General features: G+C 40.8%; 1 protein-coding gene across 2 annotated transcripts in view; it reads right to left on the reverse strand.

The window, feature by feature from the left end:
• Positions 1 to 14,638: 14,638 nt before the first annotated feature.
• Positions 14,639 to 23,608, reverse strand: part of RXFP2 (relaxin family peptide receptor 2) — a 55,284-nt gene continuing 46,314 nt past the window's right edge. The window contains exons 17-18 of one of the 2 annotated variants that reach the window (XM_040979895.1): positions 21,439 to 21,657; positions 14,639 to 15,579 (exon numbers count right to left, since the gene is read on the reverse strand). In XM_040979895.1, the coding sequence (XP_040835829.1) occupies positions 15,320 to 15,579; positions 21,439 to 21,657 (479 nt within the window). In that variant the 3' untranslated portion in view covers positions 14,639 to 15,319. The remainder of the gene's footprint in view (positions 15,580 to 21,438; positions 21,658 to 23,608) is intronic. The other variant, XM_040979896.1, reaches the window with a different exon arrangement.

A 23,608-nucleotide genomic window follows, 5' to 3' on the forward strand; every position in this document is an offset into this window, starting at 1 on the left:
CACTTGGTGCTCACTTTTTATAACTCAACAGCTCACTTTAAATTCATTCTCAAAGCAAAATCAAGGACCCGGGACCCCGGTAACCTCACTGGTCTAACACCAGTGTCTTGGGCACTGCGACTTTCTGCTTATCTTTTGTGTGATGCCCAGCTCTTTAACGCATGGTGGCTCTCACAGATGTGATGGTCTTCCTTTACTTTTCATGTCTTGGTAAGCCTATCTTTCAGAACCACTGCAACACAGGAGGCTACCATGAACAGACTGAAATTCTCTCTGTTCTAAAGCCAAGGAAACAACCAGTATAATGGGAACCAAGGGAACCAAAATGGGTTTTGGCAAACTCGTATTGATGCTCCCAAAACCTCAAAAGGAAGAAACTAGCAGGTGAGGCAGATCACCTGGAGAGGTTAGAGTCGGGAGTAGCCCCTCAGTCAAGTGAGGGCGGTTGGCTTTGCTGCTTGCAGTTTTCTCTCTCCCTTTGCTGCCCAGCTGGAGTCTGGCCTGGTTCACTTGTCGCATCTGAAATCACCATTAGCATCACTGATGGTCAAAGTGGCTCCCTTGGACCACATGTCTGTAGGTGCCTATTGTTACCTGAAAGCAGCCTGTCCCTATCCACCTCTGCAGCCTCTTTGTGTGGTACTTATTAGCCTCTGGTGAGCTAGTTAACCTTTAAATCAGAGCACCTGTGACTCCATCATCTAGTGGGATGAGAGCATGAGTGGGAAGGAGTACACGCCCCTAGTTGAGGAGTGGAGGCAACATGAAGCGAGTGAGACAAATAGGACTAATATAGGGTAGGGAGTTCAGGAGGCCAGGGCTCTGCAGGCAATGAGGTCAACCTTTAAAAGTTTACAAGACCCTAAGGAGAAGAGAAAACAGACTTAATCAGATAGGGGAAGGAAGAGACAGCTAAAGAGACCTTGCCTTTTTCATTTTTCTCTGTGTAACTTAATCCTTCTTCTACTGACCACCAAGTAAACTCTTACCTATTTCTTCATAATTTATTAGTATTTGGGGGAAGAAATCAAAAGAATTTGTTCTTGCTTATTTTTTTTTTTTTTTGGGCTGTGAACGGTTTATTTTGGATTTTGGTATAAACATGCTTTGTACTTATCAATGCTACAAAATCCTAACTCAAAGATTTTTGGCCTTAGCCAAGGGAAATTAAAGACTGTCAAAAGGAAACTGAAATTTTAATTGTAAAGTTTAATTTATAAAGGCTCCAAAGGTGGCTTATTTTGTACAGGTCTTTATTATACCCCAATTTTTCTTTTTTAATATTTCACCCAGCCGACAGGCAGCCAGTTACTTGAGCTGCCACCACTGCTTGCTGGATACACTCTCATAGGATGCTGGACTCAGGAGCAGAGCTGGAGCCAGAATCCAGGCATACTAAGCAGTTAGCTAACTGCTATGTAATGTCTGTCCAATCCCATTTTTTTCTTTTCTTTTTAAAATCAATTTTTTTTCCATAAAATCAGATTTACAGAGAAGGAGAGACAGAGAGAAAGATCCATCCACTGATTAATTCCCCCAAGTGGCCACAACAGTCAGAGCTGCACGTATCTGAAGCCAGGAGCCAGGAACTTCTTCCAGGTCTCCCATGAGGGTGTAGGGTCCCAAGGCTTTGGGCCGTCCTCCACTGCTTTCCCAGGCCACAAGCAAGCAGGGAGCTGGATGGGAATTGGAGTAGTTGGGATATAAACTGGCAACCATATAGGATCCTGGTGGATGCAAAGTGAGGACTTTATCCACTAGACTACCGTGCCGGTTTGCCCCCCACCACTATTCTTTTTTAGAGATTTGTCAATAAATGAATTATTACAGTGGTTTGAAATCAATATCCTCTCAGGAAAAAGAGTGATTAAAAACAGGTAGGAGATGGGTAGGAAGTAGGAAGGCTAGGACAGAGCTTCCAGAGGCACAGCTTCTCCCTGCAGGGGCTACTGCTGTCCTTTGTGCCAAAGAGCTCCATGTCTCCTGGGTCCTGTCTCACTGTGTCCATCTCTCCTTCTGTTGGGAACTGAAATAGCTGTTGTTCTCCTGACATGCAGATGGTTACCCCCTTTCAGAGGAGACCAGCCCTTACGAAGGATCCCTGCAGATGAGGTTGCTCAAATATGAACCTGATGCTTTCTTCCCCCTGCAATACTCACTTCCACGCACCTTAGTAGGACATGGAGCCCTATCCTCCTTCATGCCTGTTCCAAAGTGTGCATCTTAAACTCTCCGGGTTTTTTTTTAATACCCCAAACTATGGAGCTCTATGTAGCCTAGAACATGATGATGTCATGATATATTATTTTAGTAATTTTGCAGATTACTTTGATATTCCCCGAGTTACTCAAAATGTTTTAAAAATGTATTTGAGGGAGACAGAACATAAACCATCTGCTGGTTTACTCCTTAAATGAATGCAGGAGCTAGGGCTGGTCTGGTGCTGAAGCAGGGGCTGGGAACACAAGCCCAATCTCTCACATGAATGGTGGGGAATCAATCACCTGAACCATCACCACTTCTGCCTCATAGGTCCAGATGAACAGGAAGCTGGAATTAGGAGCTGGAGCTTGGAACTGAACCCACACTCTCTAAGGTGGGACACAGGCATTTCACCTTCTAGGCTAACTGTTAGCCCATTTAAATTCTTAATTTTTGACACTCCTTTATAAGTTTTTTAGACAGCTCCAAATTTATGTGAGGTTATCTCAGAGAAATATTCCTCTAACATGATTTGGCTGGATTAATGCTGAGAAGAGTGGATATAAGCCAAAGGCAAAGAAAAAAAAAACCCATAACTTTAGAATCTACTGTATGCACTGTGTAGAAGACTCTCCAAAGACACATTATTTCATCATTAAGGCCTTGTGACAACCGCCTTTGAGACAGAGGAAAGAAATTATTCTTGTCTCACAGACCTCAAGGTACTAAGACAATAAGAGGCTTGTCTGATATTACACTGCCTCTCTGTGGCGGGTCTGGGACTTGGAATAAGTCTTTTGATGGCCAGTGTGAAATTTATGTTCTATTTCTTCTTACAGGGCTAGACAGCTTATATTTTATTCATGATATGCCACAGGCATCTTCAGCAAGCAGGCTTTGAGCAGAGTATAGCGTTCAGGGAGTGGCCTGCAGATCAATCTCTGTTAAGGGAAAGGAAGAGAATAAAGCAGGCAGAGGAGTGGACTAGTACACAGTACTAGCAGTGTGGACCAAGGCCATAACTCTGTCACACATGCCCCACCAGAGCCGACAGTACATTGCATTTTCAAGTAGCTGGGCATTTAGCCTAGCAGTTAAGTTGCCGACATGCCCTATTTTGGTATCCAGCTTCAGTTCTGGGTTGCAGCTCTCAGTTCGTTTCCTGCTAAAATAGACTCTGGAGGGCAGCTATGATGATTCTCTACACCCATGAAGGAGATCTGGGTAGAAGCGTCCGGCTTCAGCTCCAGCTGGGGGCCACTGAAGGAATCTGGGCAAGTGAAGCAGCAGATGGGGTCTTTATTTCTGCCTCAGCCTATGTCACACTTTGTCTGCCTCTATTCTTTCACCTTAGCCATAAGAAGCCAGCTGCTTTTGAGAGGATCAGGAGAGGCAGATCACTGCAGAAGAGGCAATCCCTGGTTGAAACTGAAATCTGCTGAGTGCACCCTGTGCAGCTGGGGCAACAATTCCCTTCTCGAAGGGATGGTGGTAGGTGGTACAGTTCTTCGGCTTTGGCAGAGAACAAAGAGAAAGCAGATTATGACTCATTCTGCTTAGTTTCCAAGAAAAGAAATGAAAAGGCTATGCTCACCTAAGTGTCAAGTACAAGCTCCTGAAGATGTTTGCTGATTACACCCACGTGGTACGACTCTGAGCTGCATTCTGCAGATCTTGCCACTGTTGACTCAGAATGGCTCAGCTACCTTCTGCAAGGAAAGAGGTAAAGCCTTACTCTCGCGTTGAAGTGGTGTCAGAAGATAAGGCTGTATGTGCAACATGAGTCCACCGCCGTGAGCACAACCCCTGCTTCTGTTGAGGAGTGCTTCTCAGACCCCCTGTGTGCATCAGTCAGCCAAGGATCTAATGAAGATGCAAGGCTGCTGAGTAAGCCTGGGTAGGGGTGGGGTGCAAGGCACATAATTCTCTTTTTTTGTCGGGTTTTTGGGTGATGCTGGTACTGAATGGGGTAGCAAAACTAAAACTTGATCCTCCTTCATCAAATATCTTTCTTTCTTTTTCTTTTCCATTTTTGTTTTGGTTGTTTATCCTCTCTCATCCCACAACACATAGTGAGACATTCAAAGTTATGAAGACCAGAAGTCTGAAATCAAGGTGTAAGCCAAAGTTAAGGCACTTTCTCATAGAATCAAAATGACTCCTCTTTTGGGCCCAGCACAATGGCTCAGTGGCTAACTCCTCACCTTACAAGTGCTAGGATCCCATTTGGTCACTTATTTGTGTTCCAGCTGCTTCACTTCCCATCCAGCTCCCTGCTTATGGCCTGACAAAGCACTAGAGAATGGTCCAAAACATTGGGACTCTGTACCTGCATAGGAGACCCAGAAGAAGCTCCTGGTTCCTGGCTTCAGATCGGCTAAGCTCCAGCTGTTGGCAGCCATTTGGGGAGCAAACCAGCAGATGGAAGATCTTTCTCTCTGTCTCTTCTTCTCTCTGTAAATCTGTCTTTCCAATAAAAATAAATCTTAAAACAAACAAACAAAAAACATAGACACTCCTTTCTCATACCTTCCTTTTCCTGCTAGTTGCAGGCATTCCTTGGCTTGGGGCAGCATCACTTTAATCCCTTCTCCATCCTCACAGTTCCATCTTCCCTGAGTGTGTCAATATTTCTCTCTTCTTCCAAGGACAACAGTTATGTTGAGTTATGGCCTCTACCTATTGACCTCAATTTTAATTAGCTTATCTCCACATAGATTTTATTTCCCAATAAAGTTGCTTTTATAGGTTTTAGGGGTTCAGAACATGGCATGTATCTTTTAGGGACACACAATCAGCTCATAACAATATTTGAGCATAGTGGGAGTGGGAATCCAATAAGCACTGGAAGCATTTTGGAAATATTAGCAGCAAATAATTTAGTACCTTTTAAACCTAGCTAATTTGTAAGGTTACCAGTGGTAATGTCATGAGTGGAACTGTAAAATTAAGACTCTGGGGCGATTTGTTTCGCTGGTTCTGTTAGGACAGCTGCTTGCAGATTGTGCCAAAGCAGTTTTCTTAGTGTCTTTTAAAATCTCTTGACAGCTGATGTGCAATAAATATTGTGTTCAAAAACAGTGGAATGATGATATGGACTGTATGTCCCATCTGAGGTTGCTGGTGCATCTGATTTTGTAGGAGTTCTGGCTTTTAAAATTCTATTTAACTTTATTTCTTCCAAAGTTGACTTGATTCTGGAGCACCATTTTCACACAAAATCTATTTATATTATTTTCTAAGTATTTAAGGTAATGCTTTTTAAGACTCTTAAAAATATCCCTACCTTTTGATGCTTGAATCATCCAAGGTCCTCAATTCACTATTTCTTGGTCCCCTTTTAGCCAGCACATCTCTCTCATCTTGAAATTCTCAACAGCAGCAACCACTTCTTATTTATCTGTATGTCCCTCATGTTTAGTGCAGTGTTCAGCACATAAAACATGCTTCCCTACTTACTGAATAAATAAGAAAAGCTGGAAAGAACCGGAATATTTCACAACAGGGACTTGTTCAAGTCAGTTAATTGAAAATTTCCTTAGGACAATTTATGGGTCTTTTTCTAGGAAAATAACAACGTGCAACATCATGAAAAAGATTTACAATCCTGCAAAAAAGAAGGTAGTAAAACATAAACGTATACTGGATTGATGATATAACAAAACACAGGTGAGAAAAGAAATGAAAATAGTCATTATATTAAACAGGATTATGATTTTCCATTCTTGACTTTAATTTCTTCCAATATTGGTATAATTTAGTTTGTGTAATACTAATTGCATTTTTAAAAAGAAAACAAAGCACCAGTGCATGGCTTTCCCGATGTCCCCGATAGCTTGGGAGACAGCCTAGTGCTTTTCAGCAGTGCTTGCAGACTTCCAGAGCTCAAAGGGCAGGAGTGTCAAGCAAAGCCAGTCTGTCTCCAGGGAATTCTGAAAGGGCCCTGCTTTGCTTTCCCAATTCACTTGCCAGAAAGACATTACCAAAGACTATTTAAAAAACTGATAATGTTAAAAATTAATCTTCAAAATTTATGGATTCAAAATCGCAGAGTCCATAGAATTTTATTTCTTTTCATGTTCATGTCAACTTAGCACCAAGACTTTGAATCTTTCAGCGATTTAAAAAAAATGTATGCAAAGTTCCATTTATTTTACTTGAATCTGAGAAAGAGTGAGTGAGTGAGCTTTCTTATCTTCTGGTTTCTTCTCCAAAATGCTGGCAATAGCTAGAGCTAGCGCAGGTAAAACCGAAGAGCCAGAAACTCGGTCTGAATCTCCCATCTGTGCAGTGTGGTCTAAAGTGTTTGAACCATTACTTGCTGTCTGCTATGGTAGGAGCAGAGAAGGACTCACCCACTCTGACATGGGATGCAGGCATCTTAAGAGACATGCTCACCACTGTATTAAATGTCTGCTAACTTTGGAAAACTTCTAAGCATGGAACCAAGGTCTGATCTTTGGTAAGTTTCTATTCTTGGAGAAGACTTTGTCAAAGTCAAGAGTTTTATTTTACCTCCTAAATTTCTGTGGTCACCACCAGGAAGAAGATATGGTTTCAGTTTTTAAAAGTTCCGTTGCAGATAATAAGAAAGATCCTCTGTTCATCAAATAATAAATTTGTGTAAGAATCTTACCTGGATCTCAATGTCTTCCTCTAGACATCTCTTTCTCTCTCTTTAGATATCTTTTGCTATGTGTTCTTGATTGTTCACAACCTACAGTTCCTAATGTGGCTTTGTACCATTAGATGAATGGAAGAGAATAGTAGTTCGGGATAATTTATGGGCCTATACACATATGCACATACATGTATATATACATCTATGCACAGAAACACAGCTCCGTAACTCCTGCATGAGGGCATTTCAGCCATCCACAGCTCTTGAGTGAAAACTAGGCCATGACTTCAGGCAACAAATGATACATTTCATTCATTTGTTTACTCAGCCAATAATCAATGATCTAGCATTTCCTATGCCTTAGATACTGTTCCAGACATTTGCTCATTTATTCACCAAACACCTAACTTTGAAATGAATTCCTTGCAAAATCTTTCATTTTATTTTATTTATTTTATTTCATTTTATTTTCTGACGCTCACCTGTGATATTAGGTACTAACTGAAACCTTTTGTTGGCTTTGTGAGCTTAGAGACAGGATAGTATGTCAAAATTTTCCCTTTGCTTTGTGCAGCTAAAGGATAGAGACCTGGAATGGAATTTCTTTGTCTAGTAAAGCAGAGTCATGTTTTGGATATGCAAAGGCAGGCTTAAATCCTAGCTGTGGGTGGGAACAAAGAATAAAACTTCTACAGAAAGGAATGAACAGGCTTTTGGAAGTAAGAAGCTGGTGTTCAGATAAGTATGTGTTTATACACATGCAAGTGTCTCCAAAGAGAAAACTCCAAGAAAATTCAAGTAATATAGCCCTAAATACAGTGGTAGAAATGAATGCAAGAGCTTTGAGAACACATTCAACTTTTTTTTAAAGATTTATTTATTTTTATTACAAAGCCAGATATGCAGAGAGGAGGAGAGACAGAGAGGAAGATCTTCCGGCTGTTGATTCACTCCCCAAATGAAAGCAACCACTGGTGCTGTGCCGATCCAGAGCCAGGAGCCAGGAACTTCCTGCAGGTCTTCCACATGCGTACAGGGTCTCAAAGCTTTGGGCCATCCCCAACTGTTTCCCAGGCCACAAGCAGGGAGCTGGGTGGGAAGTGGAGCTGCCAGGATTAGAACTGGTGCCCATATGGGATCCTGGCGCATTCAAGGCGAGGACTTTAGCCGTTAGCCCACTGCGCTGGGCCTGTTTTTTGTTTTGTTTTGTTTTGTTTTTTAAGTAGCTGTAATCTTTGTTAATCACCTAGAAGCATGTGCATGCTGTAGACTACAGTTCTGTGCTAGTGGCAATGTCAGGAGTTGGGTGACAAGGAAATCCTCTGCTGTGGGGCTGTGCTTTGGCAGCGGCCTCTGTGGGGAGGATGGAGACCTTTGGCTCAGGTTGTGAAGGCCAGCAGAGGCCCAGAGCCAGAGAACACAGGAGGAGAGAGGCTCACCAAACAAACTCAGCCGATTGTGAAGCCCCTGCTGCTCCAGCAGGAATCCTGAAGAAACTTCTGCATATTCTATTCTGTGAAATGTAGGGCAAGGGCTTGGGTCATTGGGGCTTTAATTTGAAAAGATCTCATGATCATAGAAAAAGTTACGAGTGTGTGTGTGTAAAAGATGACAGTGTGTGTATTGGTAAAGTTCAGCAGGTAAATAATACTTTTTAATGTCTTAAAAAAAAAGTAATGAAGGTACAGTTAAAATGATGCGTTTTATTTCTCCTTTCCTAAGAGTAAATCCTTTTTTGAAGTAGCAATAGATTATTCTCATGCACTAGGTATACCAAGGTACTTCAAAAAGTGTGTGAAAATCAATGGAATTAAAAGGTAAGTTTATTTTGAGACAAAAAGTTTTAGAAACCATGTGTGGCTTTTTTTTTTCTCAATAAAACCATGCATGCTGGTTTACATATTATGCAAAAAACTTTTAAAGAGTTTTGTATATTTTTCGGATTTTATATAAAAACTGTAGCTAATCTTTCATAACTCTAATCAATATTAAGTTGATAACAGATTCCAATTTGACACATTGGGCCATTTTAACTATTGGATTAGCCCTGATCATTTGAATAATCTATAGTTTGTTTCTCCATTCTTCCTCTGCAAGTTATGTTCACTTTCATGTTAATATGAACAGTGTAGCACTGGGCATCTTACACACAGCTCTCTAGGTAAACAGTGACCATTGCATTGCTGGGCTTTAGTGTATGTTAGTCTGGAAGCCCTAAAGGAATCTGGGCTCAAGGCTAGGCATTAGTACTGGCACTTTAGTAGGAAGCCATTCCTATGATGGTGAACTGAAGAAATAGCAAGTGAAAGAGGGAAGAAAAAAAAATGCAACGTTTTGTGAATAGCAGCAGCACCAAAAGTTTTATTCATTTGTTTTCCACTTTTATGTGAGAAGAAGAAAGAGACAGAGGAAGGGAAATAGAGGCCAAAAGAGCTCAGGTTGGGCTAGGCACACAAACTATGGAGAACCTAAGAATTTATACCACCTAAACGCTGTTATTAACATGTGTTATATCTCTCCATCAGTGCATCCCTCCATCTATTCATCAATTTCTATTACTTTTCATGCATTTAAAATTAAAATATGTATATTAGTACACTTTCAAATATTATAGCGCGCAATGTTAATACTTAATATTGTTCATAATTTTTAAGGCAAAACTTATTTGTATTACAAATCTTTTCTGTATCTGAATTTGAGAAATGTGGACACATCTGTAATACAAACCTTTGTCAGTTTCAATGCCAAGTCAAACAACTTTCTCATATTCACTTCTTGTCAATTTTCATATTATCTACTTAGAATCAATAGTGCAACACCTCATTTAAGATTTGAAAATCTTGCTTGCATTTATTAACCTACCTGGGTGATTGTCAAATTTTTTGAATACATATGTTTCTATCTTTCACATAGGTAGGAGAAATCTTGAAATTTTTTTTTCTCAAAACATCATTTTCCATACTCATTTCCTCCTTTTCTGCGATTCCAATTCCCTGTAAAAGACTGATAAAAGCGGATATGAAATTCTGGAAAGATTTGTAAGCTCTAAGTTGAGAATATATGATCTAGAGAAGATTACATTTTTTTCAGTTATATTGGAGGTATTATTGTTTTAGGATCAATTTATAGATGAATTTCTTGGATTTGCTGCTGTGGACCTCCAGAAGCCTAAACTTCACATGAATGGCAAACACGACATCCGTGTGTGTGTGTGTGTGTGTGTGTGTGTGTGTGTGTGTGTGTGTGCATGTATATAGTATCTGCATACATCCTTAAAACCTCTGAACTAGGAAAGAAGAAATTACATAAAAATTTCTTAACATACAAAGATCTATGTAATGGATAAAACGAGATTAGCTATTTGTAGGCTTCAAGCTAAAGGCTGGAATATGTTTTTGTTCATTTAAAGCCTTCAGGAATTATGTGAAATATTATTGTTTCCCATTTTAAAGATGAGCAAACTGAAAAGAAATGGCAGTGTGAAGCTCAAACATTACCTTTGCCCAAGACTTCTGTTCTCATCTTCCCTACTTCTTCCACTTCCCCAATTACAGCATCTCATTTTCAGGTGCATTATATACTTTGCTCCGTTTTCCTTTGCTAGTGTTTGTTTCCTACTAAGAATGCAAATTTACTGAAAAAAAATGCATATACAGTTACAGCAATGTTTCTATTGCCTAGAATATTACCTACTATATGGACACTCAGATATTTGCCAGTATTTAAACATCAAGAGTTGCTCTGTGATTTTTCCTATACCATTTGACTTCTGAATTTTATTTTACGAATCTGTGACAACCGTTTGTCTTTAGCTCCTTAAAGAAATTTAAAAATTGTCAGCTTTATTCTTTCAACTATGTTGTGTCTGAAGTGAAAATGGTTGTCAAATAAATTCCAGCATAGAAAGATGTTTCTGTGTTTTTTTGTGCCTGCAAAAGCACGTACTTGCAAAAATACTTGTCTTCTAGAAAATTAAATGTTACATGAAAGTTTACAGCAATTTATGAAGTGTTGTTCCAACGAGATGTACTTCAGTTATGATTCTGTTGCTATTTGTTAAGTCACCAAGTTATACTCATATTATCAACAGAGGACACTTACAACAGGCAGAGAACACAAAAATGATTGTAATCAAATAGTCTGCCTCAGGGTTTGCTCACCACAGTATGCAATTTGCTTTTGGACTCAGTTTGGTCACATACTCCTTCTCCAGACACAGCCCACACATGCAGAGTCTCAAACACTGCCTACAAAGGCAGCATGAGAGGAAGAGAAGGAGGACAGAGGGCAGAAGGCAGAGCAGTAGATTCGGAGAGAGGGAAAGAGACATGAGTAGGCACGTACGTACGTGTGCACTGGGGAGTGAGGAGTGAAAAGACAAAGCAGGAGAGATGTCAGAAGTTTCAAAGCAGATGGAAGAAGAAAAGCAGAGAGAAAATATATTACAATATTACAACAATTCACAGATGTGTCCCATGAAGTTTGCAAATTCTCATTTAGCTTCAGAGGAAAATGAAGGGTAAATAAAAACGTTATGACAATTGAAGTCTTGGATTGAAACGTAAGAGACTTGAGAAGACAGTTACGTACAGTACCATGACTGTTTTCATCACCATTCTGCAATCTTGTACTCTTATTTTAAATGTATAATCGTTTATATCCTATTACAAACCTTCAAAATAACTTACCTATGTAAATTTTGCATGTTGAGCTCATTTGCTTAATATATAGACTTATATATATATATTCACACTCAGCTATAAGAATGCCATATACCTGTGCATTTCTGTCTTGGATGATAATGTAGGATTTATTACTCTATCTTTACAGGTACATGAAGAGATCAGTCTGATCTATAGTAAAAATGACTGCTTATTTAACATCCTCTGTCTCATTCCCATTGAAAATTCATTTAAGGGAGAATAGTCTTAACTTCTTTTCATTTTCTTTGTTCAGAAAGTAATGTTTTCATCATTGCATATGCATTTACAATCTTGATAACTGGCATAAACCAAGCAGTATACATAGGAATAAATACAATGAGACTTAGAATCACTTCCCCACTTTTATTCACCAGGGTAAAGGAAGACGAAATTACATACACTTAACTAATAAAATTTTGTTTCTTGAGTAAGGTTTAGGTAATGTTGTACAGATTAATTTATGCTAACCATAGAAAGCTAACAAGAAATATGTCTCACATATATTCCTGGTTAACTTTGGAAGGGTCAGTTCCATCAGACTCTCATGGAGTCATTATAAAATGACGGGTTGAGTGTAATTTGTGATGCATTCCCATGTTCCATTTCTGTTGTGTGCATTTGCCAGATCTCTACTTTGTTTCCTAATTCAATGATGCTAAGGCAGAGTGAAGAGTCACCTTGGATGAGAGAAATTCTGCAAAACATAGTGTTTGTAGCAAATCACCTACTGTGCACTTGATCTGGCACAGTCATCCAAGACACAAACATTAGGATGTTGGGTTTGCTTTCATGCCTTCATGGTGCTATATGGAGACCAGGTGAATGGAGCAGCAGAGCTGGGTTACCAAGTTGGAGACACAGGTGCTGAGAAGACAGAGGAGGACCTAGTAGAGGACAGCAACCAGCTGCATGAGACCCTCTTGGAGAGGCTGCGGGTTCTGGTGATGTTCCTGGAAAAGCTCTGGTCTGCAGCCAGGACCACTTTTAATATCTTTCTCTCTGTGGCTAGTAATGTTTACTGATTTTCCAGGATAGACTTGTGGGTTGGGGCCACTTTCTTTATGATTCTGGTTCTTCCCATTGTCTCTGAGAAGTTGCAAATGGAGCATCAACAGCAACTACAGCAACAACAAATACTTCCAGAGCCTATTCCAGAGCCTATCTGGAGGGAGACCAGGAGTTCTACCGTTATTCCCCGGAATGAGTTAGATACTTGCTGCGATGTTTGAGCTGCCTTGATGGGAGAGGCTTGAAAGTCAAGTGTTTTGAACAAAGTTTTAAATATTAACTCTGGCACATTGCTTATTCAAGCTTTGTGGAGAGAATTCCCCAACATTGTTGCAGAAACCCAACTTGGAATTGTGCTCTCCAAAATGTTCTAAGTTCTTGCTCCTGTCTTCATTCTGATACCAGGTGCAGCCACATTCATGGTTACTTCAGCTGTTAAATGTTTAAATGCCTATATATATATAACTTTTAATGTTATTTTCTACGATGTAGTCGGATGGAGGAAGAGGAGGTGAAGAAGGATTCCCCATTTTCATACCACCCCTTTCACTAAATTGCAACTAATTTGGAAGTTCTCCTTACTATGTTTTATGGCTAGAAATGATGCCAGGTGGATGAAAAGGTCTCTGACCATTAATACATTGTTTTGCTTTATAAAGAGAGATGTCATGGAGGAAAATGTGAAACTGACAAAATGCATTACAGGTATAAGGCTGACATTGAATCCCTATGTATTTGGGAGAAGAGCGAGCCAGCCAGCTGTACCTTCTACCACAAGATGGAATAACGGGAACTGTGGAGGACAGAATAGGAGCTCATTACCAATGCACATTTTGCCTATTAGATCTGGCATGTGCATTTTTGTGTTAAAATACTTTAAATATGCTTCCAACTGAAAGTGTCAAAAATAGTTCATAAAAAATACATCTTATGAAAAGTCTGTGCATGGATTTCAAAATGGTTTTGCATCAAAATAAATTACATTTTAATTCCATGTTTTTCATGAACAACTTGAAGTTCCCTCATAGCTTTCTATTTTTGAAGCAGTGAGGACTGGGACAAACATCTCTAAGCTGTCAGAATGTAACTGTTGTGATCTGTTGGTATGCACGGGCTGCCTCATCTACGCAAATAACTGCTATTGTTCAGTTTTCAGATGTCCAGTTTGGAACTGGACATTAGGAAATAAATTATATAATGGTCAAGGACGGGCAAATGACATGTAATAAAATGTCAGTGAATCCAGAAGACAAGTTATGAAGCAATTCCTCATCTTCAAGAGAAAAGAGGGAAACGAGTTTGAGAGCGTAACAGAAAATGGTAGCACAGGCAATGGGTAGAACCGCTCTCTTCTGTAATCATAATAGGAAAATTTCACTAGTATCAGTATTATTTTAATCACAATGAAGGAACTCACATGATGGCTTCAGTCTCTGTTAACTAACAGCGAATAAATGACCAGAATGGCTGTGAGACATAAATTTGATGTTTTGGTCTCTTGGACACTTGTAAGTAAAAGGTCACTTGTTTCCTATGTAATAGGAAATAAAGTGATGTTACAGTCAGCGGCCCACATTTCATCCCAGCACAGAAACTCAGAATTGGGTCAAGCGATTAAGGTTTGCCTCAAACTTTCACAAGAAGAGAAAGAAAACTGTGAGATATACTTGTAACCAACAGAAAATGTTTGTCCTAGCTATGTTCTTATCAGGAAAAACACATTTAGCCATCAATACACCATTTCAAGGCCTTTGGTAAAATAATGTATGGACAAATGCAAAATATAATTTTATTTACCATAAACTCTTTTTACATACATTCAGTATAAAAATATTCCACCTTTACATGTGCTGCTCATTTTAAAAAACACAATTCCAAACTAACTGGCCTTTTTGTTACAAAAAAAAATAGTAGTTTATCTGTGTAAGCAAATGGTTCCAAACCATTGTTCTTACATCTCTTTTAACACTTTTGGTCTGTGTGCTCTATGAAAGCAGAACTCACCGATAGCCGGGATACTATTCCAAAGAAATTGCCTTGAAGTATATAATATTTTTGTGGTTGGAGTGCTAAATCTTGTTTTGTGGTCTAATAAACTGTAGGGGGCAAAAAAAAAAATTTTTTTTTTTTAAGTTCTTGGTCCTTCTGACTTTAAATGAAAGTCAGAAATGTGAGTGCTACTAGACTTCCTCATTGTGCCTCTCTAGTCACGTGTTCCATGTGGTAACCTCATTTTCAAAGTCCCATATGAAGTTCTGCTTTCCAAGTTGCTATCCCACCAGTTTCCTTGAAGTCAGACCTGGAGTGGGTAAACATCCTGGAAATCGTTGCCTTCCAATTCAGCAGGATACTGATGGTGTTATTTGATATTGAAAAAGGAAAGAGGTGTTAGACTTATGCTCTTACAGCCACACAAGCTTACGTTGGCGTGAATGTTATTAGTTTGTGGGCAGTGCGACTCGATGCTCAAGCAGACTGTGACATGCTAACGAGTGCGCCTTGATTGGTAGGCCGGTATGTCGATAAGCTAGAGACCAGCTGCTTATGCTACTATTTATGGATCCACGTGTGCCTTTCAGGGACATGAGGAGAGAGGACCGTTGGGCACACTTTCTAGCACAGTCACTACGCAGCTGCTTTTGGAGTGTGGTGCCAGGGCCCTGCTTGCTCCCTGTGCAGGAAGGTTTGCTGTTGGTAAAGATGGAGAGCATTGCAGACATCATCTTCCTAAAGCTGTACCTTGTTCTAGGTCCTTCATGAAGTCTCTACAGACCCCAAACCATTCCTAGGAAACTGGTTTCATTAGACTCTCCCCAATGGTTATTTTGTTCAAAATCACCAGTTTGAGTGAAGAGGAGTCATCTGTCCACACAATGGATGTGGATGAACTTTTCTTCTTGACTTTGAAGATGGATTTCCTGCGGTGTTTGTGCATGAGCTGTTTCAACTTGTCCTTAAAAACACTCGTGGTGAGGGTGTAGAGGATGGGGTTCAAGGCACTGTTTACTGGAAGGAAAAATATCACTATCCAGGAAGTGATCGTGCCTGGAAAGGAAACAAGATGTGAAAAAAAAATTAGGAGTTGAGATTTTAAGCAGACATACAGCATGAACCACACTTTGCAATGGATTCTACCTCTGCGTAGGCTGCCTGCTACCCAAGGGAATCCTTGTGTTGACAGTCACAGGAGCTATGCATCCCAGTTCTCTCATTTAACCTTGCTGAGTTCTAATCGCTCATTTGTAGGCTGTTGTGAGTCTAAATAAGATGAAATATGTGGGTACACTTTGTGAACTCTAATTTTCAATGTAATAGTGTTTTTGGTAACCATTGCTTCCTTTTATTGGAAGATAAGAGCATAAGGAACCTGTTCCTTTTTCTTTTTCTTTAAAGATTTATTTATTTGAGGGCCAAGTGCAGTAGCTTAGCAGCCAAAGTCCTCACTTTGCATGTACTGGGATCCCATATGGGTGATGGTTCGAATCGTGGTGGCCCCACTTCCCATGCAGCTCCCTGGGAAAGCAGTTGAGGATGGCCCAAAGCCATGGGACCCACATGGGAGACCAGGAAAAAGGTCCTGACTCCTGGCTTCAGCTCAGCACAGCTCCGACCATTGCAGCTGCTTGGGGACTGAATTAGTGGATGTAAGACTTTCCTCTCTGTCTCTCCTCCTCTCTGTATATCTGACTTTTCCGATAAAAATATTTATTTTTTCAGGATTTATTTATTCAAAAGTTGGAGAAACTTTAGAAAGAAGGAGGGAGAGAGAGAGAGAGAGATCTTCCATCTTTTGGTTGACATATCCCAAACATACCCTACCTTTTTGATGGCTGCAATAGCCAAGGGTGGGCCAGCTGGGTTTCCTAAGTGGATGCAGGAAGCTAACATTTGGGCCATCTGTCACTGCTTTCCACAAGCTATTACCAGGACACTGCACTGGGAATGGAACAGCTGTGACTTGAAATGCCACTTACAGATGGGGTCCTGGCATTGCAGAAGGTAGTTTCACCTGCTATGTCACAATCAGAGTGAAACAATTCTGAATATGACAAAATTCATAAAACTTACGGTTCCTAAGCCAGATCTGACTTTGATCTTAGCTCTTTCTAGTACTTGAGGCTTACTGCCCTGTGCTGGTTTCCCCCCCATCCTATCAATGAGATCAGAAGGGCACAGAGAGATATATCCTTGAAACTTCCTGAGTTTCTTTTGTGTGCAGCCTTTTAATGCTAAAACAATATTTAGGAAAAGAGGCCACAGAGGTTGGCCATGAGAAGAAACTTGCAATGACACCATTTGCTCTTTTAATTTAGAAAAGGATTGTGTGTGGGGTGTGTGTGTGTGTGTGTGTGTGTGTGTGTGAGTGAGAAGGAGAGAGAGAAAAGAAAGAAAGAGAGGGAGAAAGAAAGAAAGAGAGAGAAAAAAGAAAGACAAGACAAGACAAGAAAAAGGAAGGAAGTAAGGAAGGAAAGATGGACGGACAAGTCTTTTCTCCATTGGTTTACTCCCCACATGACCTCAATAGCTAGTGCTGACCCCAAGTTCCATCCAAGTCTCCCAGATGGGTGAGAGAGGTCCAAAATCTCATTCATTTCCTGCCACTTTCCCAGGTATTTCATCGGGGAGCTGGATAGGAAGTGGAGCAGCCAGAACTCAAATTGCACTCTGAGATGGAATGGTAACAGCTAGGGCTTAACCTACAGTGACATAATGCTGGCCTTACTGTTTGTTCCCTGAGGACGAAATGCTTATCCTCCTCTCTATATAACCTTTTTTTGTCAACATATATCTCTTAGGCGCGTGGACAAATAATCATGTTCCCTCGACCTGCTCAGAACTGGTTAACACTTCCTGGACTGTGTTCCAGGAGCCATAGATTAGGATCTGTGAATTCCCATTTGAGCACCAACTTCTGGCATGTTCTAAACTCATTACACCTGTTTTCTCCCCTTATCTTCAAACTTTCAAAGTATTGCTTATTCAGGTGAAGAGCAGAACATCGGGGTCAAGGGTACTTTTGTCTCCCTACCTCTTTCTCCACCCTGTAGCTTTTTTATCCTTTGACACATTGTTGTTTTGCTTTTCTCTTCATCATGTTGACTTAACTCCTTGCATCCCTCAATTCTGTGTCTCTTTCATTTAGTCTCTTTTGATCTAAGCTTTCCTCTCTTTCCTTTTTTCTTCCTGCTTCTGTCTTGCCTACATTTTCCTCTCTTATCTTCATCTTTTTCCTAAAGAATTGTTTGTTTGAAAAGCAGAGTTAAAGAATGAGAAGTGTACACGCACACACACACACACACACACACACACACACACATACACACACACGAGATAGAGCTTGAGCGAGATATTCCCTCCACTGATTCCCTCCTCAGATGGCTGCAGCAAGAGAGCAGGGCCAGGCTGAAGTCAGGTGCCTAAAACTCCTTTCAGGCTTTCCCTGTGGGTAGTCGGGACCCACGTATTTGAGCCACCTTCCCCAGTTTTCCCAGGCACGTTAAAAAGGATCAGGATCAGGGGCAGCCAGTATTCAAACCAACTGTCATATGGGAGGCGACAATCACACACAGTAGCTTAACCTGTGGCACTACAGAGCCGGAAAAAAAAAATGGGTAGGAAAAAGAAATCTATAGTTATCCAATTTTAGATGAATTTAAATGTAATATTATTTGTCTTCAATTTTAAAGTTAACTGGTCTAGACAGTAAAGAGTTGAAGAAAAAGTAGCTCTATTTTTCTGTTGTGCTCCAAATGGAAGTTTGATGCGTTATTTGATCCCAATCTGACAGAATGACTCCTGGTTACCCTTGCTTTCAGTGAGGCAAAGACAAACAGGTCCCCCAACTCCACATGTGAGTTCTATTCCAAATGAGGCATCCTATTCTACTCTGGGGGAACCCTAATTTAACATTAGCACCTGAGTCCTGAAGCAGGAGGGTTAATGCTGGCTATCTCCTTGGCTGATCCAGGTACTGTCAGTGATTTTGACAGCCTGCGTGTGTTCATGCTACATGACCCCTCCCTAGCTCAGCAATAGCAGAAGCATACATATTGAATAACACCTTGTGAACAGCACTGTGGTAAATGCAAAGATGAAGAGGTATGGTTTTTATACTCTTGAAGATTATCCTTGGAAGGGATCACCCTCCAAAAAAAAAAAAAAAATGTCAACAGCCAGCAAGTGGTGAAGATTAAGTTAGGACTTTACATCCCATCTTGGTGTGCTCAGGTTTGAGTTTGAGCTTCATTTTCTATCCCAGCTTCCTGATAATGCCATACAAATACTAGGGTCCCTGCCACGCAAATGGGAGACATGGATTGAGTCCTGGGCTCCAAGTTGCAATCTGATCTATCCCCAGCTGCTGTAGGCCTTTGGGGAGTAAACCAGCAGATGGGATCTGACTCTCTTTTTCCTTGACTTTCAGACAATGAAAACACGTAAGAAAAAAATCAATATTAAAGTAATGCTGAGGGACTACTGCCAACATCTCATATAAAAATCAATTATGGTCCTGGATGTTTCACTTCCAATATAGCTCCCTGCCAATGTTCCTGGGAATGAAGAAGATGGCCAAAGTGCTTGGGCCCCGGCCACTGACCTGAGAGACCCTGATGAAACTCCTGGCCCTTGGCTTAAGCCTGGCTGATCCCCAGCCATTGTGGCCATGTTGAAGAATGAACCACTAGATGCAAGATCCTGTCTTTTATTTGCTTGCTAACTATGCTTTTCAAATAAAAATAAATATCAGGAAAAAATTGTACTGCTATGAGGCAGCTTCAATGGTGTTAATAAGTGGAGCTAAGCACCTAGGTGGGATGTGGCAGGAGTTGAGAGAAGTTGTAACGGCAGCATAAAAAAGGGTATCTCTAGGGTTAAACCTTGCAGAACCAGAATACACACAGGCAGTATTATGGATTGAAAGTTTAATCCAGGTGCAGGGAACCGTTTCAGCAAAAGTTGATGTCCTATCAGAAAAGTAGAGAAAAGTTCAATGGTAAGTGGATCGATAAGTTCAATGGTTGTGGATCATGGCATATAGGAGGGTGGGAGAGATGAACTATTAATGCCAGTGTTTGAACTTTATTCCAAGAGAAATAAAGGTCAATGAACATTTGAGTCCTGTTGTGTTTGAAATGATAGGACATAAAATTGATATATTCATGTGGGTGTAATAGCTTAGATGCTGTTCAAGCGAACATCTGTGACCAGTAATAGAGTGGATCTTCTCTTTATGTAAAACTGGCTCTCCTTGTCTGATCTCACACACTCTATGGCTTCTTCTCTCCCCACCAGCAGGAGCCCCCATCTGCCTGCTGAGTTTCACTTCTGCATCTGTAGCTGGTTGTGGAGGTGAAGTGGGTGGTTAAGGAGCTGGCAAGGATGTTGGGTGGTATTTGGCAGCAGAGCATAGGGCCAGGGCTTACATGACCCAGGGCACATGCCAGAGGCACAGAGGCAGTTGCAGCTGTTGGTCATCTGTGCATTCATCACTCTTTCAGTACGGTGCAGTGCCCCAGTGGAGTGCCAAGATGACTAAGCCCTAATCCCTGTACTGCGTCCACTGCCCAAGTAAATCTTCACTCAGATGCAACAGTGAGCTGAAGACAATCCCAAGCTGTTTCACCAAGAATCAAGCTGAAGTTCTGGAGAACTTCTAAATGGCTGTCATCCCTAGATCCCAGAAAGGGCCCTATGTGAAGTCTTAACCAATTAAAGTGACTTTCTCTGGTTGAACTAGGGATGTGATCAGGAACCGGGCTTTTGGGATGAGGCATTTGCTTGGAACATCTTGTGCTCCTTAGAGCCTACAGCAGCATTATTTGGTTAGCACTACCAACTGTGCGTGTGACAGAATCACAAAGGGAGCTATGGGAAACCAGTGTGCATAAGCCTAGGCCCTCACAGACTAACTCCAGAGGCTAGGGTAGGACCTGGGCATGCATAACTTGATTTTTTTTTTAAATGTGTGCTGCTGGGGTCTGATGAGATGGCTATATTGGCTAATCCTCTGCCTGCAAGTGCCAACATCTCATATGGGCAGATTTGTGTCCCAGCTGCTGCACTCTAAGCCAGATCCTTACTTGTGGCCTGGAAAAGCAGTAGAGCACAGCCCAAAGCCTTAGGACCTGCACCCGTGTAGGAGACCTGCAAGAAGCTCCTGGCTTCACATGATTTACCTTTGGCCATTATAGCCACTTGGGGAAGTGAATCAGCAGATGTAAGATCTTTTACTCTTAGTATCTCTACCTTCCCAATACAAATTAATACATCTTTTTTTTTTAAGGTGTCCTCCTGGGGTTGGTGTGTTGGTATGACATATTCAGCCACAACCTACAGCAACAGAATTCCATATGGGTGCTGGCTCATCTCACAGCTGCTCCACTTCTGGTCCAGCTGCCTACTACTGCATCTGGGAGAGTTGCATAAAGTGCTCTAAGTCCCTGGGCCCCTCCCAGTGTGGGAGACTTGAATGAAGCCCCTGACTCCTGGTTTTTGGCCTGGCCAACCCTGGCCATGGCAGTCATTTTGGGAGTGAACTACTAGATGGGAGTGAACTACTACCTCTTTCTTTCTCTTTGTAAGTCTTCCTTTCAAATAAAAAAGTGAACTGGACTGAAAAAAGAAAAAGAAAACAAGGGTGCTGCTGCTTAAGAATTACTATCTAGTTTAAGTAGAGGCAAGTTGAACTCCTGTTTTACTATTCTTGTTATTCCTAGCCAGATTGTACCACTACATAGTTTCCACATCAGAACACCAAGTAAACAACCCTGAGGGCAATGATAACTCTTATGTTGGTGCTGTAAACATGTATGAAGGACTTCCTACAGGCTCTAGGTTCCGGCCTTGTCAAACAAAGGCTGCAAGGAAAAGACAGTATAGATGGGAATGACAGGAGGGACTGACCTGGTATTTCCACCTGGAAGAGAGAAAGGATTTTCACAACAAACACAGGAATCCAGCAGATGGCATCAGAGAACACTATAAAAAAGAAACGCTTTGCCACGGCCACCTCTTGTCCGATGTGAGTCCTCACTTCCGAGGTCTGCACGGCGGTTTTTTGAATGGAACAGAACATAGTCACATAGGAAAACACAATGACGAGAAAAGCCAGCAAGTTCACACCTGTGGAGGGAAGCACACTTCTTAGCGTATCTGGTGCATGTGTCAACAGGAAAAGATCCTGGCACCTGTGTATCAACATGGTGCCCCCTTCTCTTGTTCTGAGAAGCAGTCTTTTTAGTAAGGCCAGTGGCATTCAGCTAAAATCCCGTTGTCCAAAGAAATAAGGTAAAATAATTGGGTTTTCTGAATTCAAAAGAGATCTCATACACAGAAGTCTTATACAAAGAACTATAGGTTTCTGAATTTCAAGCTAGGTATACGAAGAAGTGACCTCTGGCCTTTTGAAAGCATAAAGAAAAGCTCTTTTTGTTTCTGTTCTCTGTCAATTCAAACCTCCAGGGAATACTGGAATCATAGGCATGTCTCAAAAAAAAATAAAGCCAACTACATTTCCATATCTCATAAATATGAGTAAAATTACCTTGGAATTTATCACAAACATAATTATGTTTCTCAGCAACAGCATTGGTTTTAAGTAGAAATAGTGCTTAAAACAAAAATACAGTTTTCTTTAGTGTGACTCGGAGACCTTTGAAACACAGAGGAGTTAAAAATTACTGTATGAATTATTTTCTTAGGCCAAAGGTATGTATAAAACTTTCCTGAAACATCATCCTCTCCTAAAATGCTGACGTCCTAATTGCTTCCTTTGCTTGATTTTACTGCAATGAATTCTAAATGTGATCATTTTCTTTCTCATATGATCATAAAACTTACACATATTTTCAAAGGTTTAAAAATGTTCATCTGAACCAGGACTCTATGCAAAATTGGGGAAATCTAGAGAAATACTTCAAGTTTAGGATGATACATTTTTTTTTTAGCCAAGCTATTTTATACTCTACACATAATCTTATGATAAGCCATATAATTTGGGATTATATAAAATTATATGCCTTAGGCCATTTGTTAGGAAATTTACACATAAGATGGCTCTTTCGGAGGATGCTTCTTTTGCCTCAGTTCTAAAAGCCTAATTATGGAAAGGATCAAAAGTCTCTTTCTTCTAAATGTACCGCAGTAGTGTAAGGTGTTAACAGGGGAAAGTAGGTATGATGTAAATAGAAATTTTTACTATCTTTGTAACTTTTCTCAAAAGCTATTTAAAAATCCAAAAATTAGTTAAACTTGTTTAAGTTCCAGTTGCTACCCTTCCAGTCTACCTTCCTGCTAATTTGCCAGGGAAGGCTGCAGATGGTGACCCAGGTACTTGGGTTTGTTACCTACACGGGGGGGGGGTGGGGTGTGGAATGCTTAATTCCTGACTTCAGCTGGTCTACCCCTGGCTGTTCTGGCTGTTTGTGCATTGAACCAGTGGATGAAAGATTTCTTGCTCTCATTCTCTCTCTCTCTTCCTTCTCTCACGCCTCCCTCCATTCCTCCTTCTCTTCCTCTTTCTCTCTCTCTCCTCCCCATCCCCAAGCTTTGTCATTTTATGTTATTTACTTGAAAGACAGAGCAAGAGAGAGAAGTGATGGAGACAGAGACAGGAGCTGCATCCATTGGGTCAATCCCCAAATGGCTGGGTGTAACTGCTAGGGCTGGACCAGGCTGAAGCCAGGAGCCTAGAGCTTCTTCTGGGTCTTCCACACAGGTGCAGAAGGCCAGGAACTTGGATCATCTTCCACTCCTTTAAAAGATATTTTAGCAAGGAGCTGGAAGTAGAGCAGCCAGGAAGCAGACTGGCCCCCACATGGGCTGCCAGTACTAAGGGTGGTAGCTTAACCTGCCATGCCACAGTGTTGACTCCAAGAAATATATCTTAAAACAAGACAAAACAATGCAGAAAAACATGTGTTTTATCTAGAGGCTAGACTCCTATAACATGAAAATTGATGATAATTATGACAGGTACATTTATCAAGGTAGGCCTTGATTATCTATATGAAATATGTCACAGATGCTTAACCCTTCTTAGATGATCTCTATACCTTAATTGTGAGAGCCAGCC

The sequence above is a fragment of the Ochotona curzoniae genome, unplaced genomic scaffold, assembly GCF_017591425.1.
Source record: "Ochotona curzoniae isolate NIBS_2020 unplaced genomic scaffold, NIBS_Ocur_1.0 contig_3332, whole genome shotgun sequence".
Taxonomy (NCBI): Eukaryota; Metazoa; Chordata; class Mammalia; order Lagomorpha; family Ochotonidae; genus Ochotona; species Ochotona curzoniae.